Raw genomic sequence first — 14,074 nt, 5'->3', positions numbered from 1 at the left:
AGAACAAAGGTTCAGACGATACTCATTGTTCCAGATTGACCTCGAAGGGCGGTATCCAGATCTTCAGGAAATGCTCACGGAAGATCCTTGGCCTCTTCCTCTCAGAGAGGACCTGTTACAGCAGGGGCCGTGTGTGTTCCAGGACTTACCGCGATTATGTTTGACGGCATGGAGGTTGAACACCAGATCCTAGCTAGGAAAGGTATTCCAGGGAAAGTCATCCCTACTCTACTTAAAGCTAGGAAGGAGGTAACGGCGAAGCACTATCACCGTATCTGGAGGAAGTATGTGTCTTGGTGTGAATCCAAGAATGCTCCTACGGAGGATTTCCAGCTGGGTCGTTTTCTCCATTTTCTACAGACAGGAGTGGATATGGGCCTAAAGTTAGGCTCCATTAAGGTGCAGATTTCGGCCTTATCAATATTCTTTCAGAAGGAATTGGCCTCTCTTCTAGAAGTGCAGACTTTTGTGAAGGGAGTGCTGCACATCCAACCTCCTTTTGTGCCCCCAGTGGCACCGTGGGACCTTAACGTGGTGTTACAGTTCCTTAAATCACATTGGTTTGAACCGCTTCAAACTGTTGACTTTAAATTTCTCTCTTGGAAGGTGGTCATGTTATTGGCCTTGGCATCTGCGAGGCGGGTGTCCGAATTGGCGGCCTTGTCTCACAAGAGCCCGTATCTGATTTTCCATGTAGATAGAGCGGAATTGAGAACTCGTCCTCAATTTCTACCCAAGGTGGTTTCGTCGTTTCACATGAACCAACCTATTGTGGTGCCTGTGGCTACGGATGTCTTGAAGGATTCCAAGTCCCTTGATGTGGTCAGGGCTTTAAAAACCTATGTAGCCAGAACGGCTCGTATTAGGAGAACAGAGGCACTGTTTGTCCTATATGCGGCTAACAAGATTGGCGCGCCTGCTTCCAAGCAGACTATTGCACGCTGGATCTGTAACACGATTCAGCAGGCTCATTCTACGGCTGGATTGCCGTTACCAAAATCAGTAAAGGCCCATTCCACTAGGAAGGTGGGTTCTTCTTGGGCGGCTGCCCGAGGTGTCTCGGCGTTACAGCTTTGCCGAGCAGCTACTTGGTCGGGTTCAAACACTTTTGCAAAATTCTATAAGTTTGATACCCTGACTGATGAGGACCTCATGTTTGCTCAATCGGTGCAGCAGAGTCATCTGCACTCTCCCGCCCGGTCTGGAGCTTTGGTATAAACCCCATGGTCCTTACGGAGTCCCCAGCATCCCCTAGGACGTAAGAGAAAATAAGATTTTAAACCTACCGGTAAATATTTTTCTCCTAGTCCGTAGAGGATGCTGGGCGCCCGTCCCAGTGCGGACTGAAATCTGCAATAATTGTACATAGTTATTGATAAGGTTACACAAAGGTTGTGTTACAGTTGAAATCAGGCTGTTGCTGTTTTTTGTTGTTCATACTGTTAACTGGTTCACTTATATACCATGTTGTACGGTGTGTTTGTGGTGTGAGCTGGTATGTGTCTCACCCTTAGTTAACAAAATCCTTTTCCTCGTAATGTCCGTCTCCTCTGGGCACAGTTCCTATAACTGGAGTCTGGAGGAGGGGCATAGAGGGAGGAGCCAGTTCACGTCCATTTAAAGTCTTAAAGTGCCCATGTCTCCTGCGGAGCCCGTCTATACCCCATGGTCCCTACGGAGTCCCCAGCATCCTCTACGGACTAGGAGAAAAAGATTTACCGGTAGGTTTAAAATCTTATTATTTTTTTTTTTTTTTTACTGAATCCTCCCTATGCCTTGAATAGGGGCGGTATTCAGTATACCGGTTGTTGGGATCCCGGCACACAGTATACTGGTGCCGGAATACTGACAACCGGCATACCGACACCTTTTCTCCCTCTTGGGGGTCCACGACCCCCCTGTAAAGAGAATGGATAGCGTAGCGCGCCAACGTGCCCGCAGCGTGGCGAGCGCAGCGAGCCCGCAAGGGGCTCATTTGCGCTCGCTACGCTGCCGGCAAGCCGGCGGTCAGGATCCCGGCGCTGACATGCTGGCCGCCGGGGACCCGGCCTCCGGCAACTCATACCACGCCCCTTGAATAGTATACTTAATGAATTTGGAGGCATTTCTCTTAATTGTTAAAGCTGCCCTGAACAGGAAACATTTAATTATGACCACATTGTACATATATTTATTCTGGTATCCTCACAAATCTTATAGGGGGGTATTCAATTGGAGACGGTTTTTCCAACATTCGACCTATTCAATGAAAGTGCCGTTTTTTCGACTGTCAAAAAAATCAGCACTGTCGCGTTTTCTACAGTTGACCGCTGATGCAGATTCGATTTGTTATCAAGTCGAATCTGCATTGTCGAAATGCTGGCCGGAAACGGCTGGCATTTAATAGTGCCATGTCGGATCCTCTCCGTCGGAGAGGATCCGACTTCAGTTGAATACACCCCTATGTCAGATAAGTCTTAAGCATCAAATGCTGACGTACAATTGTATTTTCCCCCTTTCCCCGTTCACCAACTGTAACTCACTATAAGGGGCAGATTTATCACAATCCGCATCTCAGATGCAGATGGGATGTGATAAATATGACCAAATCCGCAATACGATAACTTAATACATTGCAGGGATGTGTCAATTATCGCATGCAGGGACAGAGCTTGCAAGAAAGCTCTTTCAGTCCTGTGAATCCACTTACCTCAATTCTTAGGGTATTTTTCATGTTGTAAAGTGAGATGCCACTTTGCAGCATCACTTTACTGCACCAGATGACACAGAAGGAGCACAGTGATCCTCACCGGATCACTGGTCCCTGGGTGCAGGTAATGGGCCCTACACACTGATAGATCAGCCGCCGAGCTGCCCGACGGCGGATACGGCCGACAGGCGACCCGGCGGCGGGGGGCAGTGACGGGGGGAGTGAAGTTTCTTCACTCCCCCCGTCACCCGGCTCCATAGCACTGCAGGCAAATATGGACGATCTTGTCCATATTGGCCTGCATGCACAAGCGACGGGGCACCAGCGATGAACAAGCGCGGGGCCGCGCATCGTTCATCGCTGGTGCCTCCACACTGCACGATATGAACGAGTTCTCGTTCATTAATGAACGAGAACGTTCATATCGTGCAGTATCATCTGCCAGTGCGTAAGGCCCATAAGTGTTATTTTTTTGGGAGTTTATAAACATTAGGCATCATTGTACGCAGTGGGGAAGAGATAATGGTATAAGTGAGGGAAAAGTGAGAGAGGTTACTGTCTAAAGTAGAGTTTCCCAAACTCCACCATTACAATCCAAGTTTTAAGGCATACTTGCCTACCTGACCCTGTCCATGAGGGAGAAAATGTTCTGTTCCTGGACTTCCCTGGTAATGTATGATTGCCATCACCTGTGGTGAAACACCTTTCTTATCAATTAACTAGCTCACCACAGGTGATGGCAATCATACATTACCAGGAAAGTCCAGGAACAGACCATTTTCTCCCTCATGGAGAGGGTCAGGTAGGCAAGTATGTTTTAAGGATATCCATGCTTGAGCGCAGGTGATTTAATAAATACCTCAGTTAATTTGATTTAACCATCTCGACTCAAACATGGATATCCTTAAAACCTGGACTGTAATGGCAGTTTGGGAAACGGTTGTCTAAAGGTTGAAAGCAAAGCTCCTCCCACATTTTAAGAACAGTGTTTTGATGGGGTGTGATATTGGTCAGAGAGCAACAATACTGGCCCCATCCCTCTGTAGGAATCAACCAATCCATACAGCCAATTTCTGCAAGGCTGCAAAGCTGTCAGTCACTCTGTTGTCAGGGAAGTCCCTCCCCCAAACATGGCAGCCTCTAGTGAATGGAAGATAGTATAATGAATGTATTTAGTAAAGTATAAACACTCCAGTTATTTCCTGTATGTTGCTCAGCTCAGTAATACTCAGCATTTGATATATATTAATGTGAAAAGGTCGTTACTTCCTCTAACACAGACAGTGTAATAGATAGCACTAATAAACTTGTACTGGCCAGCCTGATTAACATTCTGCTACAAGAGCTCCTTCTACATTAGTACTTTCAGTAAACATTATGGCCCGCTGCCAGTCCCCACACGCTCACAATCTTTGCATTTATGAGATGAATGCAATAAAAGTTTAATCTTCTATTGCACTATTTTTAATTTGCTTTCACATTTTTATGTACTGGTCGATTTATTTTAATCTGTAATCATTTTTCCTCTGTTGGTGTCTGATCATCTGATATTGGGTTGGTTTTTTTTGGTTGGTTTTTTGCAATTGTTAACATTATTTTTAATAGATAAGTAAACCAGGGGCATATTAATGCCCAAGGGGCCCCATGTACAGCAGGGCCGCTCCTCTAGACAGCTGGGCCCTCCAACCACTCATCACTTTACCTCATGCCGGCAAGCGGCATAAGGCGCCATCTTCCCAGTGATATCAGAGAAGATGGAGCATGCACACAAGAGAGCAAAGACTCTGGCACAGTGAGTCTGCTTCACTGGGCGGCGCCATCATTTCGAAGATGTCACTAGGAAGATGGCATTTAAGAGGAGGGACCGGCCTACTGGAACAAGGCAAGTATTTTTTTAAATTCAATTTCAGAAGAACAGATATTTTTTGACGAAGCCCAAGGTGTGCGCTCCAAATCACCCAGTGCAGTACAAAGAGGGGCTTTGGTTTTTCGGACTCTCTCCAAAAGTAGGACACCATCTTCCTCTATTTCCGCAGAGCTGTAAGGCCCCAGTGAGGGAAAAGGGGACTCTTCGGATCCCCCTTGCCAAAGCTCAAGGAACCCCTTGAATGCCTGACCCCTGGAACCAAAGGTCTCGTTGTTGCGCCTTTCTCCCCAAGGCTGGTCAAAGCTTTCCTGTGGGGAATGGATTATTCAGCGCTGCTCAGAAGGAGAGAGCCTCAGGAGACTTGGGGAGAGGGCAGCCAGAGGTGAAAGTATGCGGGTACGCTCGGGTACGGAGTACCCTTAAGAATTTGGCAGCGGGTACGCAGTACCACCTGCCACACACTTTGCAGTTGCCACAATTATAATGTGCCACAAAGCAAAAAGACCATGGTGCTTGGCAGCATGACGGCTCCTCCCACTTTGTCAGGGTTACTGAGAGTGCGACAGTGGCTGTATTTTCCTGTTATAATGGAGGCATTACTATATATTGTTATACTGGAGGCATTACTATATATTGTTATACTGGAGGCATTACTATATATTTCTATTATACTGGAGGTATCACTATATATTTCTATTATACTGGAGGTATCACTATAGATTTCTATTATACTGGAGGTATCACTATATATTTCTATTATACTGGAGGTATCACTATATATTTCTATTATACTGGAGGTATCACTATATATTTCTATTATACTGGAGGCATTACTATATATTTCTATTATACTGGAGGTATCACTATATATTTCTATTATACTGGAGGTATCACTATATATTTCTATTATACTGGAGGCATTACTATATATTTCTATTATACTGGAGGTATCACTATATATTTCTATTATACTGGAGGTATCACTATATATTTCTATTATACTGGAGGCATTACTATATATTTATATTATACTGGAGGCATTACTATATATTTCTATTATACTGGAGGTATCACTATATATTTCTATTATACTGGAGGCATTACTATATATTTCTATTATACTGGAGGTATCACTATATATTTCTATTATAGTGGAGGCATTACTATATATTTTTAGCCTGACCTCCAGAATCCCAAAATAAAGGAGCTGTGTCATGTGGCCACGCTGCCAGTGTCATGTGGCCACGCCCCATCACAACACATGACCACGCCAATTTTTCGTCACTCAGTACCCATAAGAAAATATTTCTACTTGCACCACTGAGGGCAGCCCATAAGAGCCTCATCCAAACCCATAAACAAAAAGCACTAGGTTTTGGCCCATCGCCTACTGGGGACACCTTTAAGCCTCACAGTGTACATAGGAATCTACACCTGGTTTTAGCCAAAAGGCAGAGAAGCAACACAAGGGGGTATATTTACTAAGTTCCCGATTTTGACCGAGATGGTGTTTTTTCTTCAAAGTGTCATCTCGGGAATTTACTAAACTCAAATCTCGGCAGTGATGAGGGCATTCGTATTTTTTTTGAAGTCAAAGTAAAAAAATACGAATGAATACACCATCGATCAAATACGCCTGTTATTTGATAGAACTCGGTAATTTACTAAAAATTGTAATTCACAAACACTGCCGGCAATAGCCAAACACTGCCGTGAAAAAATACAATTCGTAAAAAAAAGCAGTTTTAAAACAGACCTGCTTTTTTTTTACCGTGTTCTGATAGGCATGCACGGATCCATGAGATCCGTGCATGTTTATCAGTGGGAAGGGGTGGGAAATTTGTTTAAATTCACGGAAAAAAATGCGCGAGGTCCCCCCTCCTAAGCAAAACCAGCCTCGGGCTCTTTGAGCCGGTCCTGGTTGAAAAAATATGGGGGGAAAAATGACAGGGGTTCCCCCATATTTGATCAACCAGCACCGGGCTCTGCGCCTGGTCCAAAAAATACGGGGGACAAAAAGCGTAGGGGTCCCCCGTATTTTTTGTACCAGCACCGGGCTCCACTAGTCAGAGAGATAATGCCACAGCCGGGGGACACTTTTATATAGGTCCCTGCGGCCCTGGCATTAAATCACTTACTAGTCACCCCTGGCCGGGTACCCTGGAGGAGTGGGGACCCCTTCAATCAAGGGGTCCCCCCCCTCCAGCCACCCAATGGCCAGGGGTGAAGCCCGAGGCTGCCCCCCCCCCCCCCCCCCATCCAAGGGCGACGGATGGGGGGCTGATATTCTTTTATTTTACACAAGGCTATTGGTTTTTTTGCAGAACAACTACAAGTCCCAGCAAGCCTCCCCCGCAAGCTCGTACTTGGAAAGCCACAAGTACCAGCATGCGGGGGTAAAACGGGCCCGCTGGTACCTGTAGTTCTTCTGCAAAAAAAATACCCAAATGAAAACAGGACACGCACACCGTGAAAGTACAACTTTATTACATACATGCCGACACACACATACTTACCTATGTTCACACGCCGACTCTGTCCACGTCTCCAAGTAGAATCCGGGGTACCTGAAATTAAAATTATACTCACCTAAATCCAGTGTGTCCTGCTCTTTTTTTTGTAATCCACGTACTTGGCAAAAAAACAAACCGCATACCCGGACCACGCACTGAAAGGGGTCCCATGTTTACACATGGGACCCCTTTCCCCATCTGCCGGGACCCCCCCTGACTCCTGTCAAAGAGGGTCCCTTCAGCCAATCAGGGAGCGCCATGTCGTGGCATTCTCCTGATTGGCTGTGTGCTCCTGTAGTGTCAGTGAGGCTGTGAACTGAACATACAATGTAGCGCATAGGCGCTCCATTGTATCCAATGGTGGGAACTTTGCGGTCAGCGGTTGAGGTTACTCGCGGTCAACTGCTGACCGCAAAGTTCCCACCATTGGATACAATGGAGCGCCTATGCGCTACATTGTATGTTCAGTGCACAGCCTTACTGACACTACAGGAGCACACAGCCAATCAGGAGAGTGCCACGACGTGGCGCTCCCTGATTGGCTGAAGGGACCCTCTTTGACAGGAGTCAGGGGGGGTCCTGGTAGACGGGGAAAGGGGTCCCATGTGTAAACATGGGACCCCTTTCAGTGCGTGGTCCGGGTATGCGGTTTGTTTTTTTGCCAAGTACGTGGATTAAAAAAAAAAAAAAGAACAGGACACACTGGATTTAGGTGAGTATAATTTTAATTTCAGGTACCCCGGATTCTACTTGGAGACGTGGACAGAGTCGGCGTGTGAACATAGGTAAGTATGTGTGTGTCGGCATGTACGTAATAAAGTTGTACTTTCACGGTGTGCGTGTCCTGTTTTTATTTGGGTATTTTTTTTGCAGAAGAACTCCAGGTACCAGCAGGCCCATTTTACCCCCGCATGCTGGTACTTGTGGCTCTCCAAGTACCAGCTTGCGGTGGAGGCTTGCTGGGACTTGTAGTTCTTCTGCAAAAATCAATATTCTTTTATTTTACACAAGGCTATCAGCCCCCCATCTGCCGCCCTTGGATAGGGAGGGGGGGGGGGGGGACAGCCTCGGGCTTCACCCCTGGCCCTTCGGGGGGCTGGAGGAGGGGACCCCTTGATTGAAGGATTGAAGGGGTCCCCACTCCTCCAGGGTACCCCGGCCAGGGGTGACTAGTTAGTGATTTAATGCCAGGGCCGCGGGGACCGATATAAAAGTGTCCCCCGGCTGTGGCATTATCTCTCTGACTAGTGGAGCCCGGTGCTAGTACAAAAAATATGGGGGACCCCTACGCTTTTTGTCCCCCATATTTTTTGCACCAGGACCAGGCGCAGAGCCCGATGCTGGTTGATCAAATATGGGGGAACCCCTGTCATTTTCCCCCCATATTTTTTCAACCAGGACCGGCTCAAAGAGCCCAAGGCTGGTTTTGCTTAGGAGGGGGGACCTCACGCATTTTTTTCCGTGAATTTAAACAATTTTTAATTTTTTGAAAGGTGCACAATGAAGCCCTGCACGGATCTCACAGATCCGGCCGAGATTCATTGTGTTAATGTCGGCAGTGTTTTACTATTCACTCCCGTAAAACACTGCCAGAAATTACATCGACATCGGAAAATTCGAAAATGCAAAATACGACAGCTTAGTAAATGAATCGTAATAAATTCAAAAAGTAGCAAATTCACATATTCGATGTCATTCGTGTTTGAACTTTAATCTCATTCTGAAAAATACGAATTTTAGTAAATATACCCCAAGGTATACTCCGGGTGCAGGGTGTCTTTTACACCCCTCTCCCACCACCACCACCCCAGAACCAGGGGCACATGTGCCCCGAACACCCTGCAACCACTATAAATCTACCTGTGGAGTGAACATTTATTAGACATGGACTACGGACAATGTGTCTGAGTTGCTGCCTTGCCCAAATAATTGGTTTACTGCAAATTTTGATTTAGTGCATCAATATATTAGGAAGTGTCATAGTAGCGTAAAATGTGACAGGAAATTATATGTTTGAAGAAGAAATGACATCAGAAAAATGTAATAGTCCCATACCTCCCACCTGTCCCTATTTCAGCGGGGCCGTCCCGCTATTTGGGCACAGGGCCTAATGCAGATCTGGTCGCTCGCTAGCTATTTTTTGCAGCGCTGCGAACAGATAGTCGCCGCCTATAGGGGAGTGTATTTTAGCTTTGCAAGTGTGCGATCGCATGTGCAGCCGCCCGGTACAAAAACAGTTTGTGCAGTTTCTGAGTAGCTCTGACCTTACTCAGCCGCTGCCATCACTTCAGCCTGTTCGAGCCCGGAATTGACGTCAGACATCCGCCCTGCAAACGCTTTGACACGCCTGCGTTTTTCCAACCACTCCTAGAAAACGGTCAGTTGCCACCCACAATCACCGTCTTCCTGTCAATTTCCTTGCGAACGGCTGTGCGAATGGTTTCTTTGCTAGAACCAGTGCACAACAACGATCCGCTTTGTAACTGTACGGCGTGCCTGCGCATTGCGGTGCATATGCATGCGCAGTAGTTACCTGATCGCTGCGCAGCGAAAAACGCTAGCGAGCAAACAGATATGCATTAGGCCCACTGTCCGGCTGTCCCACTCGCGGGCCGTAGTTTCCCATGGGGGGAAGATTGGGGAAGCCTTTGATCACCGGCTGCTCTGCACAACAATGCAGCAGGTGATCATTGAACAGATGCTGGGCACATATGCACTGCATCTAGACAGTGCAGGGAGGGGAGCCAGGGGGCTGGTCACCTGCTCGGGGAGCACTGGGCATGCCACCAAAATTACTAAAATGGTGGATGTGCCGCCCTTTCACCCAAGGCCACCCCTCCATTCAGGCCACATCCATTTTTTGAACGATGGGGTCATATGTTGGGAGGTATGCAGTCCACAGATTGTTTCATATTCCTGAGAGTGGTAAGATCATTGCTGCTGCTGTAGAGGTGGTGAGAGGTGGTGAGGTGGGTGATAATTACCCAGGCCTGGGCCTTTTGAAGGGCAGTGTGCAGCTCCTGGAAGGGCTGTGCAGCCACTCCTCCCAGAATAGACCATGCGCCCTTAGGACCCAGGCCCCGTGGATGTCTGAACAGCCATGTGTACCTGTGATACTGGGAGCTGGCAGTCAAACATAGTCCAAATATATTCCTGAGGTGTCCTCCAGTGCTTGGACTTACGTGTTCCTGTAGCCCAAGCCACAAGGGCTGACCGGTAGGATCTTCCTCTCTTCTGAATGAACAAAATGAAGAGACAGCGTATCAGAGTAGCATGTTCTGCTGCACTACAAGGCTCAGCCGCTGCTTCTGATACCAGTGACAGACCAACAGAGTGGAGAAGAATGACCGGATTCTAAGGGAGACTTACTTTAGAAAGGACCCTCATGTGAGATCTCCCCCACCAAGCAGACCCCTGACGGGCACTTGACATAGTCCTGAAAATACAGAAAATGGCCGACAAGCGTCCCATTAATGCCAGCAGTGTGTAGAAGGCCTAGTATCAGCCAGTTAATTAAAGACCCAATTAATCAGTTAGGGTTAAAAAACAGAAAATAACCTCCACATTGTACTTCATAATGTCATTGCCAGTATATTATATTGACAGTTTTATTGATAGGGGCTCCTACAGTTAGTTGCCCAGGGCTACACACAAACGTTAATCCGGCCCTGCTTTGGGGTGACTGTTCTGCAGCTGAGTCAGAATTTTGAGGTGCTTGTTCTGAAGCAGAGTGGGAATGTTGGGGTGCTTGTTCTGCAGCTGGGTGGGCATGTTGGGGTGCTTATTCTGCAGCTGGGTGGGTATGTTGGGGTGCTTGTTCTGCAGCAGAGTGAGAATGTTGGGATGTGTGTTCTGAAGCAGATTGGGAATGTTGGGGTGCTTGTTCTGCAGCAGAGTGGGAATGTTGGGGTGCTTGTTCTGCAGCAGAGTGGGAATGTTGGGGTGCTTGTTCTGCAGCAGAGTAGGAATGTTGGGGTGCTTGTTCTGCAGCAGAGTGGGAATGTTGGGGTGCTTATTCTGCAGCTGGGTGGGTATGTTGGGGTGCTTGTTCTGCAGCAGAGTGGGAATGTTGGGATGTGTGTTCTGCGGCAGAGTGGGAATGTTGGGTAGCTTGTTCTGCAGCAGAGTGGGAATGTTGGGGTGCTTGTTCTGCAGCAGAGTGGGAATGTTGGGATGTGTGTTCTGCGGCAGAGTGGGAATGTTGGGGTGCTTGTTCTGCAGCAGAGTGGGAATGTTGGGGTGCTTGTTCTGCAGCAGAGTGGGAATGTTGGGGTGCTTGTTCTGCAGCAGAGTGGGAATGTTGGGGTGCTTGTTCTGCAGCAGAGTGGGAATGTTGGGGGGCTTGTTCTGCAGCAGAGTGGGAATGTTGGGGTGCTTGTTCTGCAGCAGAGTGGGAATGTTGGGGTGCTTGTTCTGCAGCAGAGTGGGAATGTTGGGATGTGTGTTCTGCGGCAGAGTGGGAATGTTGGGGTGCTTGTTCTGCAGCAGAGTGGGAATGTTGGGGTGCTTGTTCTGCAGCTGAGTGGGAATGTTGGGGGTGCTTGTTCTGCAGCAGAGTGGGAATGTTGGGATGTGTGTTCTGCAGCAGATTGGGAATGTTGGGGTGCTTGTTCTGCAGCTGAGTGGGAATGTTGGGGGTGCTGTGCTATGTAGAATATTCCACATCTTATAGCAAATGACAGCTGTGATTTATTTTCACAGAATGTAACTATAACAATGATGGCAGCTTAATCTGCAGACAGCTCAAATTCAGACCTAGGGGCTTCGCTGCACACCTTGGAGAGAGGGTCCCGAGCCCAAAATTCAAACCAGATGTGTAGTCCATAAAAGAGCGTTGTGGTAACATGTGTTGTGCAGCAATCCAGGATGGAAATAAGCAAAACCAGTCCCATTGCCGGGCAACCGCCACAACACAACAAGCGGCCGGCTGGCATCTGACAGGGGCAGGATTTGCTTGAATTAAAGAACAGAAAGTTACCCCGGACATTTCTGACCAATTCAGGGATAGAGAGTAATCTCTGCGTCCAGCGCAGGGGTAATAGGAAACAGCCGGCGAGATTATTCTGGGGGCAAATTCGCATGTGGTTTGTGGTCGCAAGATGCTATGAAAATCCTTGTGACCATCACAGAGAGAGGAATACAGACACGTGTAGGACATTGCAGGGTAACGGCCGTTGTGTTCCGGGGAGGCAGCTTCCTGCTTGGAAAATATATTTTTATTGTGTTCTTGGCACATGTTGAGTGGAACATAGGGGGTAAATTCTGCACCCCTGCATGCAGCAGCAGGTGACGGTGGTTCTAGACAGTCCACCATCAGCACACGATCATGTCCACCATCGACGCTTGCATCTGCCTAAGTCAGACGCAGTGTCTCCATCTGAACATGGCCTCTCTGGATGCTTTGTCAATGGTTTCACTATCGATAGTGAGACCTCAATGGTTCACCATATATTTTATCATCTTTGCACATGTGCGGCTACAGACTCGCACAGCTTTTCCGGCGTCGGTCACCCAGATAAATGGCCCAGACAGCCCTTTTATACAGACGGTGCTGCGCTCACCTGAGGCGGCTTCATCACAGGTGTGCTCTCCCAGCGTGACTAGGCGATCCGTCTGCCTAGCCCCGTCAGGAGTGCACAGAGACGCTCTCCCATAGTGAATGGGGCGCGTTTCTGTCAGCGTCTCCGTCACGGACGCACGCACGCCCCGGATGGAGACGCTCTTTCATTCTAGTGAATGGGGCGCACCTCTGTCATGGGCCACACCCGGACGGAGACGCTCTCGACATTAGGCGTGCCCCAGGCACAGACAGAGCCATGACTATTGTGGCTCCATCTGTACCTTAGACTCCTCCTCCCCCTCCCAGACTGACAGGCAAGCGACTCACACACCCTGCTTTCTTAAGGGAGTTTCTCACAGCTGATCTGATTGATCAATTACATGCTTTCAGCTGCACCAGGCTGCAAGGGAGAAATGCACTGCAGATAAAGCTGGACACACACTGTAGCGATGACGGGCCGACATGTCATTTCGTTCAAATCGCTCACTGTGTACGCATGATTGCACGCTTCTGCTGGCCGCTAGCGACTGTCGCTGGTCGTCCGTACTGCACATCAAACCTAGTGATTTTGCTAACGATTTTATGCCTATCATGGCATGAAGGTTGTTCTAGAGTGTACAGGAGCAACGATAAATCGCTAATTACCAAAGGTTGCGATATATCGTTTGGTCGTTAGCAAGATTGCAGTGTGTGTACACTCAGTATTGCTTGTACTGGGCTCAAGGGAAATCATCAGCAAAAACAGAAAGTTTAGTGGTCGCTCCAGTGTATGCTCAGCTTTAGACATCCAAATACATGACGTTCCTGGGATTATCAGCTAAATACCCCTGGTTCCGCTGTAGCACACTACTCATATTGCCGCAATACATATCATAAACACAGATTCCACTGGCCCCGATGATCCACTTACACAACATACTGTAGGGGGTTATTCAGGTTTGTTATCAACCCAAAAGAGCACAGTAGTGGGCAAAACCATGTTGTACTGCAGGTGGGGCAGATGTAACATGTGCAGAGAGAGTTAGATTTGGGTGGGTTATATTGTTTCTGTGCAGGGTAAATACTGGCTGCTTTATTTTTACACTGCAATTTAGATTTCAGTTTGCACACACCCCACCCAAATCTCACTCTCTCTGCACATGTTACATCTGCCCCACCTGCAGTGCACATGGATTTTCTCATTAGTGTGCTTTTTTTGTTTTACTTTCTGTATAGCTTTCTAATTACTTTTACATTGCGAAATGTTGCTATTCCAAGGCTTTTGGGTTCACAAAATTTTCATTGTTATATATTTATTACACTGGTGGAACACATTATATTTATAAACTAAAGGGGGGCACACAGGGCTGGTGCTAGGGTGTTCGGCGCCCCCTCCCCCTGCAAACAATAAATTTGCGCCCTCCCATGCATGATAATGGAACAGTGTGCACCAAAGGGGCGTGTTC

The 14,074-nt window shown here is 47.7% G+C and overlaps 1 protein-coding gene across 1 annotated transcript; it reads right to left on the bottom strand.

Moving 5' to 3' along the window:
• Window positions 1–10,726: 10,726 nt before the first annotated feature.
• LOC134958708 (uncharacterized) lies at window positions 10,727–11,734 on the bottom strand. The gene has a single exon (XM_063941463.1). The coding sequence runs from the start codon at window positions 11,732–11,734 to the stop codon at window positions 10,727–10,729; it is 1,008 nt and encodes a 335-aa protein (XP_063797533.1).
• Window positions 11,735–14,074: the final 2,340 nt, after the last annotated feature.

This window comes from Pseudophryne corroboree, chromosome 9, assembly GCF_028390025.1.
Source record: "Pseudophryne corroboree isolate aPseCor3 chromosome 9, aPseCor3.hap2, whole genome shotgun sequence".
Classification (NCBI taxonomy): Eukaryota; Metazoa; Chordata; class Amphibia; order Anura; family Myobatrachidae; genus Pseudophryne; species Pseudophryne corroboree.
This window is presented reverse-complemented; position numbering and strand designations above follow the sequence as displayed.